The sequence below is a fragment of the Misgurnus anguillicaudatus genome, chromosome 24 (genome assembly GCF_027580225.2).
Source record: "Misgurnus anguillicaudatus chromosome 24, ASM2758022v2, whole genome shotgun sequence".
Classification (NCBI taxonomy): Eukaryota; Metazoa; Chordata; class Actinopteri; order Cypriniformes; family Cobitidae; genus Misgurnus; species Misgurnus anguillicaudatus.
In genome coordinates, this window is record NC_073360.2 from 45,571,618 (window position 1) to 45,593,364 (window position 21,747).

The 21,747-nt window shown below is 36.6% G+C and overlaps 1 protein-coding gene across 1 annotated transcript in view; it reads right to left on the bottom strand.

Annotated features, from left to right (window-relative positions):
* The window catches only part of LOC141349018 (arf-GAP with Rho-GAP domain, ANK repeat and PH domain-containing protein 1-like), a 73,356-nt gene that overhangs the window by 49,939 nt on the left and 1,670 nt on the right, over positions 1-21,747 (bottom strand). The window contains exon 2 of the mRNA XM_073863471.1: positions 11,339-12,193. Within this exon, the coding sequence (XP_073719572.1) occupies positions 11,339-12,183 (845 nt within the window). The 5' untranslated portion in view covers positions 12,184-12,193. The remainder of the gene's footprint in view (positions 1-11,338; positions 12,194-21,747) is intronic.

The following is a 21,747-nucleotide window of genomic DNA, read 5'->3' on the forward strand; positions in this document are numbered from 1 at the left end:
ATGTGCAGAATCTCCAAATTATGTTCTTTCAGGTTTGTCATGTCATTTTGAAAATATGTCAGTGTTGATGTTTTCTGACTGTTGCGGTAATGAGATTTTTTAGGACTAATTTTTTAAATTATGTTACAAAAAGTGTTAAATGATAAGTAAAAATTTTTAAATTAATGTTCCCATTTACTCCAGACTTTGTTTTTCAATGTCTGGTGGGGAAAAAAGTAAATTTAAGCAATTTTTACATTTTCATGCTTGACATTTTTAAAAGCAAGTTTTCGTGAGAATCACCCAATAAGAGGCTAAAAGTGTAAGATCTAGCCTTCTAATGACAAATTACCAATAAGGAGTCTGGAAAGGTCAAATGTTTGCTTTAAACAGAGACTCGGTTTCTTCGTGACCAAATTTACACACACAGAGTGAGTAAAATCAGTAAAGTTTCAGTACTTCATGTGTCATACTGAAAACAGAAGCCACAGTTCTGATATCAAGACACAAGCAGAGCTTCAACTTACATTAGATTAGAATTAAATTGTTTGTCATTGTGCACAGTACAAGTACAGGGCTAATGAAACACATCTAACCTTGAGAATTCACTTCTATTGCATTTATGCATTTGACGCTTTCAAGCAACTTACAGTGCATTACAAGGTTACATTTTTTTATCAGAATGTGCCATTCATAGATTCAAATCCACAACCTTTTGTGCTGTTAACACAATGCTTTACCACTGAGTTATACAGGAGCACAAAGGTCATGGGCTAGTGGCTAAGCACATTGCACCCACACATACACATACAGATATTAATAAAGTGAAAAGTTAAAGTAGAGAAGAAGAGACCAGCTCACTGACTACAAATACAAGGTGCAGGTGTGTACAGTACACACACATCATAGAGGAACCATTTTTAGTGCTATTTCACCTATGAAGAAACATACAGGCTGATATAGCCCCACTAGAGCACCATTTATGGTTCTAGACAGGTGGTGTCATATTAAAATGGTTCCTCTATGATTACAAGCCAGTTTTAGTGCTATTTAGTTTGTTTTTAAGATTGTAGATAACAGAACAGAAGGTGACTAACACAGAAAAAAGCACACATGACATGACATACAGTATATATGAAGTTTCATCGTGAGGTAGGATTATTCAGCAAATAGAAACCTAATAAGATCTTAATTAAAGACCCAGGACTCTGTGATCCTAAAGAAATTATAACACTAACCAACAATAATCATAGACTACAACACCATGTGTCTCATTTATAAAATGTTGTATAGAAAATGTTCTAAATTGTATAATTTCTCAGAAGCCCACACATGTGATACATAAAACGAATGTACGCATCGAAAACGCACGTACACTTCACTTTCAAGCGTGAAATCTAAAAATCGTAAAGGAGCATGAAATTGTGAGCAGCTTTCCTACCTAATTAATGTCATTAGCTAAGTTTCCATCCACTTGTCAATCGAATTATCTGAAGTTCGGTTAAAAAACTTATGCGAATAAAGCTGGTGAAAGTGTGTTTCCATCCAACGGCTTTAAAGCGAATAAAAACCTGTGCGTAATGACGTCACATGCTGGTTTGCGATCAAATTGGTATATCGAATTGATTTGAGACATTTGAAGGTGTTTCCATTCATTTTCGCACTGAATCGCACAATATTCAAGCAAACATTTGCGAACAAAGTTTTGCTAGACAAATTTGCGGCATTTCACAAGTTATAAGTGCTTATGTGCCAGCTGAGCTGATAGCGACATATCAAGCTATAATAATAAGAAAATTACATTAACATCAAATTGCTATGATGATGCACATGCATGTAAATGCCCAACGACAACGGAGGCATTAACGTGAAATGATAGTCCAGATCAATTCTTAACGTAAATGAGAACGAAAAAATATCTTTAGAGTTGTTAATAAGCCAATAAAGCTACGAGGGTTCTTTGGCCGAGGATCCATCTCATCAAGGTCGAATTTGCTTTTATTTTACCTCCGGCACCGTTGCGAGATAACTCTTTTTTGAAACACGTATCGCTGTTTGAGCGCCTCTTTACTCCGGAGTACGTCCCACGTTTTGTCATAACCATTGTTGGACATTTCCTTCGCCAGTTCCTGATAAATTATGGCATTTCTTAGATTTTTGCTATCTAAAATAGAGCTGTAATCGGGCCTGAAATGACCGGAGCCCGACAGAATGCAGCCCGAACCCGAAAGTACATTTAGATTGACAGCTTTTTAAAAGCCCGAACCCGTTTACAGAAATACATTATTTAAATTTGCGCACGCAAACAGCTTTTATCAAGAATGAGTAAGTTACACAGGTTTTAACATTATTTATTAATGACTAACTGTGCTACACGTCACGTGGCAGTTGAAACAAAGACAAAAATGTCATCTGTAACATCGTAACATCTCGTTCTAAATAGGCATATGCAACATTATAGGCCAACATGCCAATAAAAACAATTATTTCTTAACGAATTAAATTATGATAATACATTCTGAATAAAATGGTTATTTGGGAATAACGAAATTAAGATAAAGGTTCTGTGGTATTTGCTTCGGCACTTTCTTTACATTAATGCCAACATTAGTCTATATCCTCTGTCTAAATTATGTATTTAAGACTAAGTAATATTTAGTTATACATTAAAAAACCTTTACTCACCAAGATAAGGCTACATTTTTGTTGAGGAAATTATTAAATCCACTGTAAATGGCTTCAGCGTGGTCCTGCGCTTAGGCATTCAGCAGCAGCATTGAACTTGACCGCTCATTTAGCCTACCGTGCAAAGGCGGAGCACGAGCCCGTGTAAAATATTAGAAATGAAGCCCGAATCCGACCGAACCCGTCGGGTTTGGGCAAAGATCTTCAGCTCTAAAATAGCCGTTATTTTCTCTGGTAAATAAAATTTAAAATTAAGCTCGTCTCGTCGTTTGTCCACTTACATCTGACTTTGTTGACACACGCCATGTGTGCCAGAGCGGAAATGACCTAAAACTTTTTCTTTGCAACCATAAAAGGACCTAAACTTTAATCGCAAATCATTATTTATTCGGCAAATAACGTTTCCATCAGCGTTTATCGGATAAGCCATATATCGATCAAGATAAAATCCGATGAGATCGAACGTATTTCTCTTGAGTCGATATTCATGAAATTCAATCAAATTTTACTGTTTCCATAACGCATTTTTCATTCGATATCACTTAATTCGGATAAAAACATGTGGATGGAAACATGGCTAGTGACATATAAAAGAGCACCTGTCAATGTTTACATCCTTTTCCAGCAGCAATAATGGCTTACATTTACCTAAACCTGTAGAAATCGGACAAGCAAAAGTGCGTACATCTGCTCAAACCCTGAAGTGGCGCTTATCACTTTCCCACGTCAAAGTTTTTATAAATATGGACTTTGCCTTGGATTTTTGCATACGCACACTTTACGATCAAGTCTGTGGGTACGCACGCTTTACAAATGAGGCCATCAAATCCAGATGAAAAACTCAACAGACAAGCTAGACGCACAAATTACCTGCGATAAGGAACACAGTATTGCCTAGCTTGGCATTGAACTACGGCTCTTTGTAGTAAATGTCGCTCCATCTGAAACCAGGTGATGGCGATTTACTACTAAACACAAAACCGGCTTTATTGACAAGATGCGCAAGATAATTTCATTAATTGTGCAGCCCTACTAGCAAATACCAAAATGTGTTTATACAGTAGCTAGCTAGCCAGTAAATCAGATATCTAATTGTAAACTAGCTTTATTATAATAACTAAAATAATGTTTATTATGCTTTTGTGTTACTCAATGAAAGACTCAATTAAAGTTCTACGTTCAATTAAATAAGTCAAGACTTCACTTTAAAATATATGATATCGTTTATATAAATTTCCATAAATACTTTCCAAAATAATTCCAGTTAAATTTCAAATATGGAATTGTGACATGCCAACATTTGTTGAGTGAACTTAAACACGCGCACACACACAGAGGGAGGACAAATGCCAAACGGTGCTTCGGGAAGATGCAGCATAAAGAGTCGCTCCACATAAAGTGAAAATTACATTGTTTTTCAGTGCTTTATTCACCAAATGTATTTTAATGGACTACAGTATGAGACACAGTAGCGCAACTCTCAAGTTTAAACATGAAGAGTTCTGATCTATAAAGGGCATAGGGATAATCACGTTTAAGTTTAAATTTGCGTATTAATCCACAAATTGCATGCGAGCCGAACCGTGGGTCGTGATCTGTATGGATCAACTGCAATCCATTACACCACTAATTAGTAAAAAAACAAACATCTTGAGATATTTGGTTGCCTACAAGATTTACCTCTTATGATTGAGCATTAGACACTTGGGCTTGAGTAGGATACTTGCTCGTGGCAAGCTTCACATTTCTCAGATGAGTCAACGACGACCGGAAGTGAACTTCATCGAGTAATGTTGCACAGAAATCTTGTCAAAGAACGAAAAAATAACAGTATTAACTGGTTACCATTATTTTAAATAAATGATTCTGTTCCGGAACATCTATTTTTTTAAAGTTTCTGGTTTCGTTTCTGTTCCTTGCTAAACATCAAAAGTTTCTGGTTTTCGTTTTCGTTCCATGAACCGGTTCAAAGCCTTAGTAAACGGTCTGAAATTAGCATTATGTACAGAAATTGAATTAAATTAATCATAACAATGTCTTTATTGTATAAATTAAATATTATTATTATTATTTTTAGAGCTACAGAAGTGATTTTCTGTTTGTCTTGGGTTGTTTGATTAACATTACTGACACAGACTTATTGAGGTTACTGTCTCTTTAAGATTAAATAAGCACAGACTGGTTTCTGACTGTAATTTATACATACACTTAAGACATAAACAAATGTTTTATTAGAAAAAGAATACTGTGGAGATCATTTTGTTTATATGTGCCCTGTCAACAGAAAGATTTTATGTTTGCTTGCTTTTTAAAATGCGTCTCTCCGTGTATGCACTATTGACGCCACTTAAACGCGTGCACACACACAGACGGAGGGCGAATTCCAAACAGCGCAGCAAACAGTTGCTCAAGATAAAACATTACATTGTTTTCATTGATTTATTCGCCAAATGTATGTTAATGGACTACAGTATGAGACACAATAGGGCAATCACTATAAAGTTTACACATCAAGAGTTCTGATCTTTGAAGGGCATACTATGCATACATACTCGATCACGTCTGACACATTCAACCGCATGTGCCTCTGTGCCTATAGAAAGCTGCTCACTTTAGTGCATTTTTGTGGTTAAATACGTCCAAACCACAGACATGTCAATTCAGAGAAGCATGTGCAGGTCGCGGTTTCTGTTTGCGTCATCACAACATTTCGGCCATATTGTTTCGGTGATAAAAGTATTTCGGCCGAAAACCGAAAATGCTCTTTTGGGCCATTTTCGGCAAAAAAATTTCAGTGGCTGAATATTTAGTGCATCCCTAGAATATTTCCAACATTCCCCAAGTTAAATTCCCATGGAGTTTCCAAAAATTTTACTGGAAACTTTCTGGCCATTTGCAACCCTAGATCTCATTAACAATAGGTAAAGCTAACTATTGACTACAATACATTGTGCTTAACAACAATGGAAATCTATCTGTAGCATTTACTAACTTACACAACTGTGATGAAGTCATTCACAAAAATCTTCTTGACCAAATATAAATAACAATCTATCTCTTTATGTGATCCAAAACATGAACAACATCCAAAAACATTTACGTGACGTATGCTACATGATCATGATGCTAACCGTTGTTGTCATGGAAACTTAATGCATGTTAACCTGTATTTCAGTTCATCACACTTAACCAAAGATCCACCTGCAGAAGTATGAAAACTCAGAGCTATAAAGAAACACACATGAGTGAGTGTTTAATACTAATGAACTTTGAACCGGTAATGGTCAAACACATTTACTAACACGCTTTCTGGAAGCGAACAGCTCATGTTCAACACAACTTAGTAGTATTATAACTCACTATTTGTATGACTGAATAAAGTGAGAGATAATTTGTGAAAATAGAAAAGAAAACACAAACTACATCAACTTCTGTTTAGTAGAGCACGCAATGAAGTAAAGAACACACGGGGCTACAGTATAAGGGGGCTGATAAATCGCATGCAATTCTCATGCTTAACTCATCAGTAAAGCCAGTTTTATGATTAGTAGTAAATCACCTGTTTAAGATGGAGCTGCATTTACTACACAAATCCATATTAATATATCAATGAAATACGGCTCTGTGTAGTAAATGCCACTCCATTTGAAAGCAGGTGATGGTGATTTACTACTAATTACAAAATTATCTTTACTGATGAGATACGCATGAGAATCACCCCTTGCTACAGTGTGTGGTTTTAATAATTTGGACTAAACATACAGCTGTGGTTATACTCAGAATAACTATCATGAGAACTAAACACTGACCAACACTGCAGAGAAAACCTGCACTGAAATCATAAATATGATGCATGGAGGAGAAAAGTGTTTAAGGTCAACAAAAAAAAGTGTTTGCCGCTCAGCATCTCTTTTATTATCATTTATTTTTTTATTAATACTTCAGTGTGTAAATCAACCAGCACCATCTGAACCCCACCCCTGTATGATGAACTAAGACCTGACACTTATGAGATACCATCACACCCTAGTAAACACATCACATAGCCTTATACCACGAGCCTGTTGAATGCTTTATTCTGGCTGAGAAATGTCCAACGGGTGTGCATTATATTTCGATAAACGCACACATTACCTGCCTAATGTCTTAAAGGTGCTGTAGAATGTAAAACTGTATTTATGTAGGCATAGATGAATAATAAGAGTTCTATCATGAGTCTCAAACATTGCTAAAAACTGTTAAATTAAGTACAATGTTGTTACAATACTAAAAACAAAGTTGTGACTGCTGAGTTAGCGCTATATGCTAGTTAATGCTACATGCTAGTTAATGCTATATAATAGCATTTAGGCTGAAGTTCTACTATTGACGTTACAGTTACGTTCGTCCATTAACAATCTCCAAACTATTGATTATTCCTCAAAATCTGTATCTTCATCTGTTACAAACTCAAACATAAGATCTGTTTGCACACACAGACAGAGCTACTGAAGGAGAAACAGCCAATCAGAGCAGAGCTCAACATTATTATTCATGACTTTTTCTTTTTTTAAATAAGGTAATAATAGACCATTTCATTCTGGGGACAAATCCTAGGGTTGTTAATGGACATGTAAAACCATCTCTGGATAATTTTTGCACTTAATAAAGCCACAAACCTTCTATGCAGACATTAGACAAAAATTTAACAGATTATTTTAATGCATTCCTTGGCACCTTTAAAATTACGACAAGTTAATGTGGTAACCGTGGCGCGGTATAAGCAGAATAATTGATTCTGGTCCTTTGAATTATTTTGAAATAATGCACACCCGCGCTGTAATACTGCATACACACCAAACACGAAGCATTGCGTTCCTTGCTCTAGATTATTAGTGAAATCTAACTAAAAGACGTGTTTTGATGCCAATAGTGCGTGTATTCACGGCAATCGCGCCACCCAATTCACACCATTCACATCGCCCCACGCGAGTTTGCATCAATTCGCATCTTTGCATTGACTTTGAATGTAATCTACTCGCGCCATTCATTAAGTTCGCGTTTCGTGTGTACGCCCCATAACTCTACTTCGCGTATAATAATTCAACGGCGGTCGTCAATTATCACTTTTACGTATGCTAGCAAACCTCAAGAACAACCACAAAGAAAGTGCAAAGAAAGTGCAAGAAATGCGTAAAATCACAAGGAAAGTTGTCATCTCCAACATATCTGACGAGCCCAATCACAGTATATAAAATTCACACAGTTTCACTTCATCAGGAGGATCTCTTTGATTCTGAACATTTCAAAACTCCCACAGAGGCGCTGTGACAATACCAAACACCTTAACAAAACCTCAACCTGTTGTTGTTTTCAAAACACAATAAAACATTCACAGGAAATCTGTAAAAATAGTAAGAGAGAGAGAGAGAGAGAGAAACTGAGGTAGGAAATAACGCAAACAAATGTCCACTTCCCACACTGAACTTACATTCTTAAACAGACCCAATGAAGCCATCACAGATCGCCCAAATAGTGTTTCAGGTGAATATACAGTACATCTTACATCAGCGTCAGGTGATATCATCCAATACCCAAGTGTAAAAAAATACAACAACACAGCCAGAGAATCACTGAAGTGATCGAGCTTGCCAACCGCACAAAAGAGAGACGGAAGTAAAGCTCACTGTTGTGTGTGTGTATATGTGTGTGTGAAAAACAACCGTTTCCTGATTTCTGTCTTCTGTTTCTAGCGCATACAAGGACAAACTTAAACAAACAAAACTGAAAAATTAGACAAAACATTCAAACACAACTCCTCTCTTTTAATACTGAAGAACACAAAGTATTGTATGCACAGATAAACATACAAATTTACAAAACCACAGCTATCTCTCTGAGTCAATGACAATTAACTGTTTGTGTCTACCCTTGTAATGATTTTATCAGAAAAATGAATCAGAAACGGTCACCGTGTCCACTGACTGTTAAGCAATGTTACCAAACTTCAGAAATATGAATCATGAAAATCATCAGACAGACTGAATCACTTTAAATAAAATGATGCTTTTTACAAAATCCAGTGGATATAAAGCTGCTCATATTTAAGTGTAGACACAGTCTGATGCACGGCATTGTGGGACGGCAGCTTGAAGAAAACCAACACAAAACAGGACATCTGCTGACCTCTAGTGTTCACAAACACTAAACACATCATTTAAGAGTTTTAAACAAAACTAACACTTGAATCACCACAGAGAGTAAAAATGGGCTTGGCAAGTAAATATAACAGAGTAACAACTCAACTGGTCAGTAAGGTATATAATAATATATGTCTGATATAATTCACAGATCTTTCACCACGGTAAACCCACACTTCTTTTTCTATGTGTGTTTCACACCTAACAAATTTTGGTTACACATTACAATTAGGGCCGTCACGATTATGAAATTTGGCTGACTGTTAGTTGACTAATAAATTGTGATGATTATGATTAATTGTCTGTTTTATCACATTTTTTTTCGCTCTGACACAATTTTCACATATTGTTGTGACTATTTAAATTAAGTGTTTTGCAAGGTTTATCTGGCAGTAAATATTAATACACATAACACAAAAGTTATCTGATACTGTCTCGTTTATACAGGCGCTGCACTCCCCCTTTTGTTTTTAGAAAGATGTGCAATCATTGCGGTGATCTGAGATTATCACAATGAGGTCAAACATTGGCGATGAGACAATTATTTAATCATTATGACAGCCCTAATTACAATAAGGTTCATTAGTTAACATGAACTGCACTTATACAGCATTTATTAATCTTTGTTAATGTTAATTTCAACATATAATAACTTATACTTTATTAAATTGTGTTAACGTTAGTTAATGCACTGTGAACTAACATGAACAAACAATTAAAAGCTTTATTTCTATTAACTAACATTAACAAAGATGAATACATACTAAGGGGGTCACGATTTCGATTCTAAGTCACAACCTCGAACTTAGAATTAAAAATGGGATTGTCGATTCTGCCATGCCCCCACGTCACGTCTGGTCGGCTTGTCATGCAGGGGAAAAAACTCTCGGATATTTATATTTTAAACATGAGGGATGTATTGCTACAACTCCTTGAAATGCATATCATAAACAGGATAACTACCTACTGATCTGACTTCAAACAGGACGCAGCTCTCTGCACGTGCACGAGAGTGAGGCACCAAGATGCAGCGGATTCTATTTTAAACAAAAGGGATAGTTTGCCTCAGCTCGCATGAAACGCATAAAACTGAACAAATATGTAATGATTACTAATTTAGTTTATGTTTAGACTTCGGACTGATGCGAGAGTGTGTGCACGTGAGACAGAGAGAAGCGCAGCTGCTTATGATGCGCTGGATTTATTTCAGATGCTAGTCCAAGACGCGCGCATTACGTCCATGTGCATGCAAGAAGGAATCCTCTCTCTACAAGCTCTCTCGCGTAAAGTAAAGTGAAGCCCACAAAACCCCCATGCGAGGAAAAGCACGCAATGTGCATGTTAATGTGAAACTATAATAATAATAATAATAATAAATATTAATGGCATAGCAATTGTTTGTCTTTAAAAAAAAGTAGTGCTGGGCAAAGATTAATCGCGATTAATCGCATACAAAATAAACGTGATTTTTGGCCTAATATATGAGTATGTGCTGTGTGTAATTATTATGTATAAATACACACACATTCATGTATTTAAGAAACATTTACATGTTTATATATATTTATTTATATTTTTATATATTCTATATTAAATATAAATTAAAAAAATGTATATATAAGTAAAACAATTCTGAAATGAATATATGAATGTGTGTGTGGTTAAATATACATAATAATTAGACACAGTACACGCACATAAATTATGCCAAAAATCTCTTTTATTTTGTATGCGATTAATTGCGATTAATCTTTGCCCAGCACAAAAAAAAGTAAAAATCAAGAATTGAATCGAATCGTGACCTTAGAATCCAAAATGTAATCGAATCGAGCATTTGGAGAATCGTGACACCCCTAGTACTGTAACAAATGTATTGCTCATGGTTTGTTCATGTTAGTTAATACATTAACTAATGTTAACTAATGAACCTTATTGTTAAGTGTTACCAATTTTTCTTAGTTAAACTCAAGTTTATGAGTATCTAATTAGGTTTTCTAAACTACCCATACATATAATCTGACTGTTTGAGTTTAGCAGGCACGTTTAAGTTTATTTCCCTATCAGAGAACGACTGAAACGCACGCACACACACGCACGCACACACACGCACGCACACACACACACACACACACACAAAAATGCTCGCACAAACGCACACACACTCATACTGGCAGGAAAAACACACACTTATGATTTTCCAGTTCTGGCTCATGTCACCCGTGTGATGTTCAAACCACATGAAACCTTGTGTCAGCTGACAGGAAGTGATGCAAAACCCCCAGTTTGTGCAAGTGTGTGTTGTGTAAAATCATTCAGTGTAATATACTGAAACAAGTTGTGTTCAAAATAACGCACAAATAACATTTTTACACAATGTACAATATAGTTTACTGTAGAGTAAGCTAGATTGCATGTGCAGTACACAACGTACCACACATCATACAGCAACCACCCTATACTAAAGCAATATAGTAATAATCATAATGCATCAGTACCTGAAACCGGACAGTCTTCTGGATGAGCCGAGACGTGCGGTCATGGTAACAGAAACACGTGGTGGGGGAAGAGGGGGTCTGGAAGGAACTTGAGGGGCTAACTGGGCATCTTGAGGTTCTTTGGAGACAGCGAAGCACTTGGGAGGAAGAGGAGGAGCCGTTTCTTCCTGAGCAGGTAAGGAACACTGTTCATACAGGTGGAACTGATCGGATGAGCAAGAGGATGATAATGAAGATGATGATGGAGAGAGGGAGTGAGTGGGAGACACAGGTGAGAGTTTCCTCTCGTTCCTCTGGACCGGCTGCGGTGGGCCTTTCAGAGGCAGGTGTTCTGGGCAAACCCTCGGTGCAGGGGTGGGTTTGGATCGCTCGGAGGGTGTGGGCATGACCTTCCGCTCGGGAACGGTTGGGTGTTGCGTAGGGTTTCCCACAGTGTTGTGGTCAGAGGATGTCACCAAGGAAGTGGATGTGAAGGGCACCGGAGGTCTATTTGGCGTGACCCGGGGGGGTACAGGTGGTGGATTATTTAAATGCACGCCGTTGTCTTTATTTTCTTTATTTTCTGCAGACGCTCTGAATTTTGTCCTCTCTCTGGGAATGGGTCTGTCTTCCTCTTTCTCTTCATCTTCCTCAGATCCTGCTTCAGAGGGAAAGACCTTACGTATGCTGCCGAGAATCCGCTTTCTGTGTCCGGGAAGAGCCACCCCCATCTGCTGTAGTTCTGCAGATGTTAAATCCCGGCATTCCCGCAACGTACCCAGCCCAGCCTCCCTGAACGCCAAGCTGTACTGGTCGAGCCGGAGGACACTTAACCACTCAGCCACAGGCTGGAAACTCCCTGACATGACCGGAAAACTGCAGAGGGAGTAAGAAAAAGGACAATCAAATAACACCATCAATAACAAAAACCCACAGAGTATTTCCTTAACGTCTGTAAAACCTGTGAATTTGACTATGAATAATAAAGTGAGACTGTATCTAAATATAAACATAAGTACATAAGTGCAGAATTATCTTTGTGTCATCTGTTGAAGATTTAAAGGAAAATTGTTATCTAGACGTCTTCTTATTTACTCCTTCACTCAAGGAAACCAACTAAAAAAGATTAAAAAAAAACACGTCAGTCTGTATCTTATCTGATCTAAGAAAACATGACATTTAAAGGGGTCATATTATGAGATTTTTTTTAAGATGTAAAGTAAGTCTTTGGTGTCCCCAAAGTGCGTATGTGAAGTTTTAGCTCAAAATACCATACAGATAATTTAGTATAACATGTTAAAATTGACACTTTGCAGGTGTATGCAAAAATGTGTCGCTTTTGGGTAGGGCTGCATAACAACTAATCACAACCAATCGCTTGCAGAACAAAAAATTCTGGTTACATCATATATGTGTGTGTACTGTGTATAATTATTATGTATATATAAATTACATATAAATATAAAAATATTTACAAAATTATTATATACAGTACACACACATATGATGTGTCAGATTAAATGATATGTATCGGTAGTTTAGAAAACCTAACTAGATACTCATAAACTTGATATTAAGAAAAATTGGTAACACTGTACAATAAGGTTCATTAGTTAACATCAGTTAATGTATTAACTAACATGAACAAACCATGAGCAATACATTTGTTACAGTATTAGGGGTGTCACGATTCTCCAAATCCTCGATTCGATTGCATTTTGGATTCTAAGATCATAATTCGATTCAATTCTCGATTTTTACCTTTTTTTATGATGTAAAAAAACTTTTATTCTGCAAAAGATTAGTTGCGATTAGTTGTTATGCAGCCCTACTTTTGGGTGTGTCCTTTTAAATACAAATGAGCTGATAATGCAAACACTGATCACCATAATGGTGGTTTGTTGAAATTGAAACTTAATTGTGCTGTCAATTATTTCTCTCTCTGGTTTACCAGAATGGTTTAATAAAACTAAGTTACTGGGTTGATCTTTTTCACATTTTCTAGGTTGATAGAAGCACTGGGGACCCAATTGTAGCACTTAAACGTGGAAAAGTCAGTTTTTCGTGATATGTCCCCTTTAAGATAAAAATGTTGAACTTATAAAAGAGTGAAAGTTCCAAACTGAAGAAGTGACTCATTTAAAGAGAGATGAAGTTGTCAGATATCCGTTATGATATCTCTCATCACACACAAACAACACTAAATCAGCAGACATGTAGTAAATCGTTTTTGTATATTAACCTCTATGTTGTTTTACTCTGTGCACAGCTGGGGATTGATCACGACAAACACACATACACATGAAGAGAAGAGAGAGAAACAGAATACAGGACAGACTGTATGTGTGTGTGTCTCTCCTGTGGCTACCGTGGCTTTAAATCTCACTGCATATCAAGACATTCAGCAGGTACTTCACCAACCAAAAAACCACACAACCCAATGCAGATATTTGAGTAGTACTCCTCGTCGTCCAATAATAGAAACTGATCATGAAGGTTGATATAAAACCAGACAGGATGAGTTCCTGTCACTGATGTGAAGTACATTTTAGTTTCAGGTCTTCTCTGGACACATATGTGTGTTTGCCAAGACATATTTGATAGGAAATGTAATGAAATCAAGTAATCAAAGTAGAGCTGGACAATAATTCAATTTCAATATATTTCACTTTATATGTTTGTTTTTTATATAGTTTCTAAACACATTTCTGATATCTCTACATACACATTACTGAGTTTCAGAGCTGTTCGCATGTCACGTCTAAAAACATGTGTTAAATGCGGATCAAGGCACTTCTTCCTTCCATAGCGTGCTCCCGTGGCGTTTTTCGTAGCTAGGCAACCATGACCCACGCTCACCACTGAGGAAAACTGAATGCCTGATTGGATTTAAATCATCTGTACCTTGCGTCAAATCATACCATTGTCACCTTGCAATCAATGAATCTGGTTGGGACTTTGAAGTATTAGCCCAGAGAAGAGCTGTCACTCAGAAGTACAAGAAGGAGGTGCTGGATTAGTTTGCGTCAAGTCACAGCTTCTAATGGTGAAACTATATAGTAGGGAGGGAGAACGGGAGATGTAATGCAACACAAACTTCGTAGACTTCATAGAAGTTTGTAGTTAGAGACATTTGTTGTAGGCATTCTTTGCAGTTTATCCCAAGGCTTTTTAAACATTCATACCATTATCAGATTTATACCTTATCAACCAAAAATTAAGAAGTATATTGGTGATAGAAATTTTGGTCATATTGTCCAGCCCTAAATCAAAGCAAAACTACAGACTGCTTCACAAATAATCTGAAAAACACAGACAAGATGCTTAACATCAAAACCATCAAAACCACCTTTCAACTGTACATGACATTCAGACACGACTGTCGGAGTTCACCCACTAGTGGCAGCTGTCATGAAGTTTCATTTTAATCATAACATGGGAGAAATTTTAATCATAACATGGGAGAAAAGCTCATTCCAGCGCAAGAGGATTCATTCTAACATAAAAGCTTAAAATGTGTCTCGCTGGTTACATTGCATAAGAAATAGAATACATACAGACAAACGGCCACAGGCAGAAAATATATTTTAGTGACTGAGGGGGCAAAGCACTGACCCGTTTGGGCAAGTGACTATATGGTTTACTGGCTCTCACACTGCCACCTGGCAGTCCTTTATGTTGAGCCCTGATTCAAGTATTACTGATAAAGTTCAACAAAAAAAGATTAATATTTTACCTTGCACTGCGTTTTGATTGGAATACACTGAAAGACATCACTTCCAGACGCGTATCAAATACAAATTAAATTTTGTAATGAATCCTACTCTCAAAACGGATCCAAAAATTACGCAACCACATATGGTTGCACCTGCGACTCTCCATAGGGAATGAATGACTTCCGGTTTATCTGCCATTGTTTGTCGTGTACAGTAAAAAGGCGGCTTAAATCTTGATTCATACTCACATTCTCAAATCTCTCTCTCTCTTTATTTCTCTCTCTCTAGTTCCTCATTCAAGTAGCAATGTACCAGGAACTACATTTGTTAAATTCTAAGATGTCAGAGTGTGAAACTGTGTGTGTGTGTGTGTGTGTGTGTGTGTGTGTGTGTGTGTGTGTGTGTGTGTGTGTGTGTGTGTGTGTGTGTGTGTGTGTGTGTGTGTGTGTGTGTGTGTGTGAGATATGAACTGAATGAATATGAAGTGAATTGAAGTGGGTGAAAGTTAAAAAAATACAAACATACACTTCATTAGAATCATCTGTGACTGGAAGTTCAGGTCACTCATGTTTGCAAGAACATTACAAACCAAAGACACAAACACACACAGAGCTGAAGACGCACAACTGGTATGATCATATTTATGATTCAGTCTAAGCGTGGCACTGGTACATCTGACCGATGGTCATGGTTATTATGACTCAAGTTACTCAGTCCATGACTCCTGACACACACACACACGTATAACTAACCTGTTTTCCATCAGGAAGTGCAGAAAACAGGAGGAAGAGATGAAGAGATAAGGAGAGAGGCACATAATGAGAAAGTAATTGAGATGTAATTGAACTTTTTGAGTTAATATGATACAATTGAATATTCTGCTTTTGAGATGCTGACCAGAAACAACGTGAGAACATGAGGTGAGATGACAAACAGCGGTTTCAATTCTCACTAACACAAGCTTTAGAAAAGTCACACATCCACACAGACACACTTAGTGTGAAGATTCGACCAACAGCTGAATGCATCCGCTGTCCCTGCATGTGCAGCACTCATGCATGCAACATCTGCACTGATAGCAGCATCTAAACACTGCAAGATAAATCATTATGCAAAATAAATCAGAAACCCAGGCCTTTATTTTGAGTCTGCTTAATATAGAAGAAATATGTGTTAGACTTAACTCAGAGAATTATTTATTATTATTACAGACATTGTAGTCAATATAGTAAGCAGAAGTAGAGACACAACCGTAAATAATATTAATAAGTTGTTAACAGTGACAAAACACAGCTCAGACACAACTTCAACAGTCCACTGTAAAAGTGTGAAAGTGCAGTCGCAGAGGACAAATACACACAGCATAACAAATGTGTTTATAACAAAACAACAACATGATTAACATTCCAGCACCATCTCGGGACTGTTTAACCCTCGATACAACACAACAACACAAACACACACAGATCTCTGAATCTTCACTTCCCTCATGATTCGGTTTGATTTAGAAAGTCAGGATTTAATTTTACTATTAATAATAAGAACAACTGAAACTCTTTGAGTTTTTTTTATTTACCAGCGGTTTTACCAGAGGTCCAAGTGCTCTTCCGCCATACAATATAGTTCTCTATTTTACGCTTTAAAAATAGACACATTTTATTTTGTGCCACCATACTTACTGGTGTAACTACTCATCTAACAGTCTTTAAATAGGGAAAATGGCTTCTACATTCATCCCTGTTTGGATCCTAGGGAATGAATGCAGTAGCGCCTCACTGCAGAACACAACATCCAGGGGGCGGGGCTGGATCCAGATCCAGAGTTTTCTTCCCACTGCATTTTGATTGGTCGGCAGTTTTACCACAAGACACGTCATACACATGTCGTTGCGTTACCATTTCCGCATTAAGTCGTAACTAAATTAATTAATTTTTTTGACATAAAAACAAACTTTACTTATGACTACAATAAAAGTATTGCCTTTAAAGGCGCACTAAGCGAATTGACGCGTTTTAGAACATACAAATTTTTTGTTACATACAGCAAACATCTCCTCACTATCTGCTTGCTGCCTGTCCGCTGATCAAACTGTAAAAAACGCGATGTCTGTAGACAGCTCAGGCTCGACAAACGGCAATATCAACATAGTGGCCAAACCTAGCACAACAAAACATAACAAAGTGTTCCAGCCAATGAACGACAAGAAGGATTTGGGGGTGGGGGTTGAGCGCGTTCATGAAAGCACGGACGGGAGAAGAAGGGGGAGGCGTTAGCTACGCTCCGTTTGTTTGAAAACAGTTCAAACATCAACAGGAAGTGACGTCGCACATTATTGGCTTAGAGAGCCTTTAAGGTGAAATGTAAGTTTTTTGCTATGTTTTGGAGTAAAACATTTCGGGTAAGCCTACTACGACGAGTAATCTTACCACATGCAGTTTAATACTTAAGAATGGATACGATATAAATATGCATAGTTATTAACATGTATATGGCAAGTTATTTAGAAATGAATAAATTGAATGTTTATCTTGTATGAACTTTGAACTTCTTTTAACGCGTCTTTGCTTACAGCCATTAGGAAACAGATTTCCCTCGTAGATGGTTTTCCTTTTTTTTTAAATGTGCTAATAAAAGATATCAAATAAATTTGTGTTTTTATATTTACTTGTATAGGAATAGCTGTGTAATAAGTGGGATAATGTACAAATAAATCCCTTCGGTGATATCACACTGTCGGGAACGTGTCCCTTAAGTTACCTCCCCTTACACCTAACTGTCATACGTCTAAATTATGAATCTTTCTTGACTATATTATTAATCAAACGTACACTTTAAATTAATAAGAGCGAACGTTGGCGACCACAGGTTGCAACTAATTGCGAGCTGCAACAACGCAAATATACTAGCGGAAAAAACTATATAAAGGGGGAGGAGTTGGATCTAGATCCAACCCCGCCCCCTGGATGTCATGTTCTGCAGTGAGGACCATCTCAATGAATGGGGCTAGGCTAAATGCTAACACATTCACAACGCGCCGTACAAAGATTAAGTGCACGCATTGAAAAATGACAGGTATGTATTCATTAATCTAAGTTGAGGTAAGAACATAGTAAACTATTGAATAATGGGGCTGGGTGTCAATTCAGATGTTCCAGATTGATTCAATTTCGATTCACAAGCTATCAGATCGATTCGATTCTCGATTCAATTCAGATTCTCTGAACTACTTTTAGACTTGATTCTTGATTCAACTGAATGAATATAGATTTAATACAAATACTATATTTATAAAAAAAGAACAGTGAACATAAATTTACAAGGATAATTAATAGGGGTGGGCCGATCCAAAACTTGGGATCGAGAATCAGACCGATCCAGACCTTTTTTGCTGGATCGGGAATCGGACTAACAGGGCCGATCCAAATCCGATTTGGTGCGCTACTACTGTCATGCTATAGAAAAGTCAGACTATTATAAAAGCACCATAAACGTTTTTATGCACTATATTTAAAGTTTTCCTTATATATTCGACAGCTTAATGCGAAAAACATATATGAAGATATTTAAGATCACAAAAACCAAATGGTGTGGTTAATGCATTGGAGTAGCGGTGAATTAAACGCAGCAATTCTACAGATCGGGATCGGACGATACTTAGAATTCAGGTATCGAAATCGGATTGGTATGGAAAAAGTGGCATCAATCAATTAATCAAAAAATCAATTATTTTTGCCCAGCCCTATTGAATAACTGTGGTGTTTTCCTTTAATTCTAAAGGCAAATCTTAGATTGATCATTTTTGCACTTAATAAAGTCACAAACCTTCTATGTAGATATCAGAGAACAATATTTCAATTAAATATATATTCTGTTAAAAGTTAATTGATGCGCTCATCGGTCATGTCTGTGATTGACTAATGAATCAACACTTCAAAAACAGAGAACTAAAAGAAACCTTTAATGCAACTCAAATAGATCTAAATGAAAACGATGTAATTTTTTGTTTATCATCACATTTTCATTTAATTGCATTGAAAGCATGCAATTTAAAAACAAAAATGAGCCTATGAAAACATATGTATATAATATTATTATAGGAAAGCATTTCTGCATCATATTTGACCTGAGAGCACAAAAACATGTGATTATGCAGCCCATCTGGGGGTGAATAGTAATAAACATTAGGAAATGGACTTAAAACATCATTTTTGTACACAAGTAGGGTAAACTGAACATTGCGGCAGCTGTTGCCTTTTGAAAGTGTTGCGAGTGTTTGGAATGGCGTTTTAAATTTGATCAGATAACAAAACGCAGAACCAGCAGCAATATGTGCGAGACCGTGTACAATAATAGCACTAGCGCTGTTCTGTTGCGTCTGGATTTGTATAATTCATAATTAATTGTGTCCAGAATGAAGCATAAGATTAAAACAATGAAAGTATCAAAGTGATGTGAAGAACCAGTCATATGTTGCTTATAAAACAAAGTAACATGCCCCCTTAGTTTGAATAGGCATGACGCCTCTGACACAGGAAACTTAAACAAGACTAATCTGAGAGTCAAGACACGATTATAACTAGCAACCCAACTGGAACCAATGGCACTCTGTGGATGTGAGGTCTGAAACAATAACATAGTTAATTTTTCACCATGGGTTTAAAACACAGATCAATGTTCATGAGAGGAAAACTGTTTGCAAACTGGACTGAAGTAGAGATCAGAGAGCTCCTCACTATTGGCACTAATGCTGAGAACGATCAACAGCTACGTGCTGCGCTAGTTTATGATCAAATCAGAAAAAATGCACAAGCTGTGTGGTTTTAAGAGAAATTGCAGATAATCAACAAACTTAACATACTGTGAAAAATTACATTAAACCTCTCAATCTGATGCCACAGGATGTGCACGAACACAAGAACAATCACTGGCAGTGTGCATGAACCAAAATTTAAACAATCCTGGGGAAAATCTTGGGAGACATCAACCATATATTTCCCAGAACCTTTATGTGAAAAAGCCTATAAACAAACAATCCTGGACATCAGAGGAAGATAGACTCGGTCCACACTGCACACTTAATGAAGTAGAAACAAAACTTCCCTTTAACATCATGCCTAAAATATACACAATTATTTAGGGTTGGGATGATCTGCTTGCAATGCTTCTCAATGAAGAAGAAGTACAGCTCCAGGAAATGCCTATAAACATATTTATTTCACTGTTCTTCAAACCTTTTCAGGTATTTTCATGATAATAAAGAATATTAATAATGATTATGCTTTGACGAATGTTGCTCTTACAAATGCATGTTATAAACGACTCACAGTGATTTTAGGTTGAAAAGCACTACTAGTGATCAAAGAGCCGTAGTACATAAAAGAGCTGTGCATAACATGGTGCATAACATCACGATTTTTTTGTATGGTCCTTTATGATGTCATAAAGGGTAGAACTCCTTATATAGGCATTCTCCCGGAAGAGAAAATATTCAATATTTACTCACGCCCAATCTCTGTCTTTGTTCTTCAGAACCCAAATGCAGATTTTTTTTAAAATCTCTTTCATCACACATTCTCAGTCTAAACTGTTGTTTAGGCAGTTTTGGGATGTTTACTTCTAAATATTGTGCATCAACTGAAACAACAGTGATATCCACAACAAGAAAGTTGAAAGATAAATGTCTTCAGCACACTTAAAATATATAACAAGAGTCCGGTGGAGTTATTTATTTAACTCTTTCCCCGCAAGCGTTTTTAAACAAAAGTTGTCAGTGCTTGCGTTTTTTATGATTTTAACAAAAGTTTAATGCCTTTTAGAAAACCTTCTATAAATATATAATATTTGCACTCTTTTTAATCACCTCTCAAATATGGGTCGGTTTCTTCAAAAATACAAAATTTTGAGGAAAAAGATGAGATAATTGAATTTGTGAAGGACTTTTTGTTAGAGATGAGATTCAGATCAATGATCAAAACACACACAGAGTTTTTACTGTTTTTGGATCAGTGGATGCTTCAGTATTTTATAAGTTGGGTAAGAGTGACACCTAGTGGATAATAGCAGAAATATGGATTGCCATAAAAAGTCGTCATTGGTAGGGAAGCGTTTACTCTTAGTTAATGAATTAACTTGTCAATGGTGGGGAAAGATTTAAAGTGGACATTTCACAAGACTTTTTAAGATGTAAAATAAATCTTTGGTGTCCCCAGAGTACATATGTGAAGTTATCATATAGATAATTTATTATAACATGTTCAATTTGCCACTTTGTAGGTGTGAGCAAAAAAATTTTTTTGTGAAATGCAAATAAGCTGATGAAATACAAGAACTATGGAACTATCGCAATAATGGTGGTTTGTTGAAACTCAAGTGCTGTCAATTATTTTCTCTTTCTCTCTCTGCACTAAATGGCAGTGCTGTGGTAGGATAGTGCAGATTGAGGGATGTATTATTATTATTATTATTATAAGATCCCCTTCTGACATCACAAGGGGAGCCAAATTTCAATAAGCTATTTTTTCACATGCTTGCAGAAAATGGTTTACCAAAACTAAGTAACTGGGTTGATCTTTTTGACATTTTCTAGCACTAGGGTCCCAATTATAGCACTTAAACATGAAAAAAGTCAGATTTTCATGATATGATCCCTTTAAAATGTTGGGGTGATCCCATTCTTCTTGTGTTTTTGAAGCTTTGATTGCGTTTAGAGTGCGC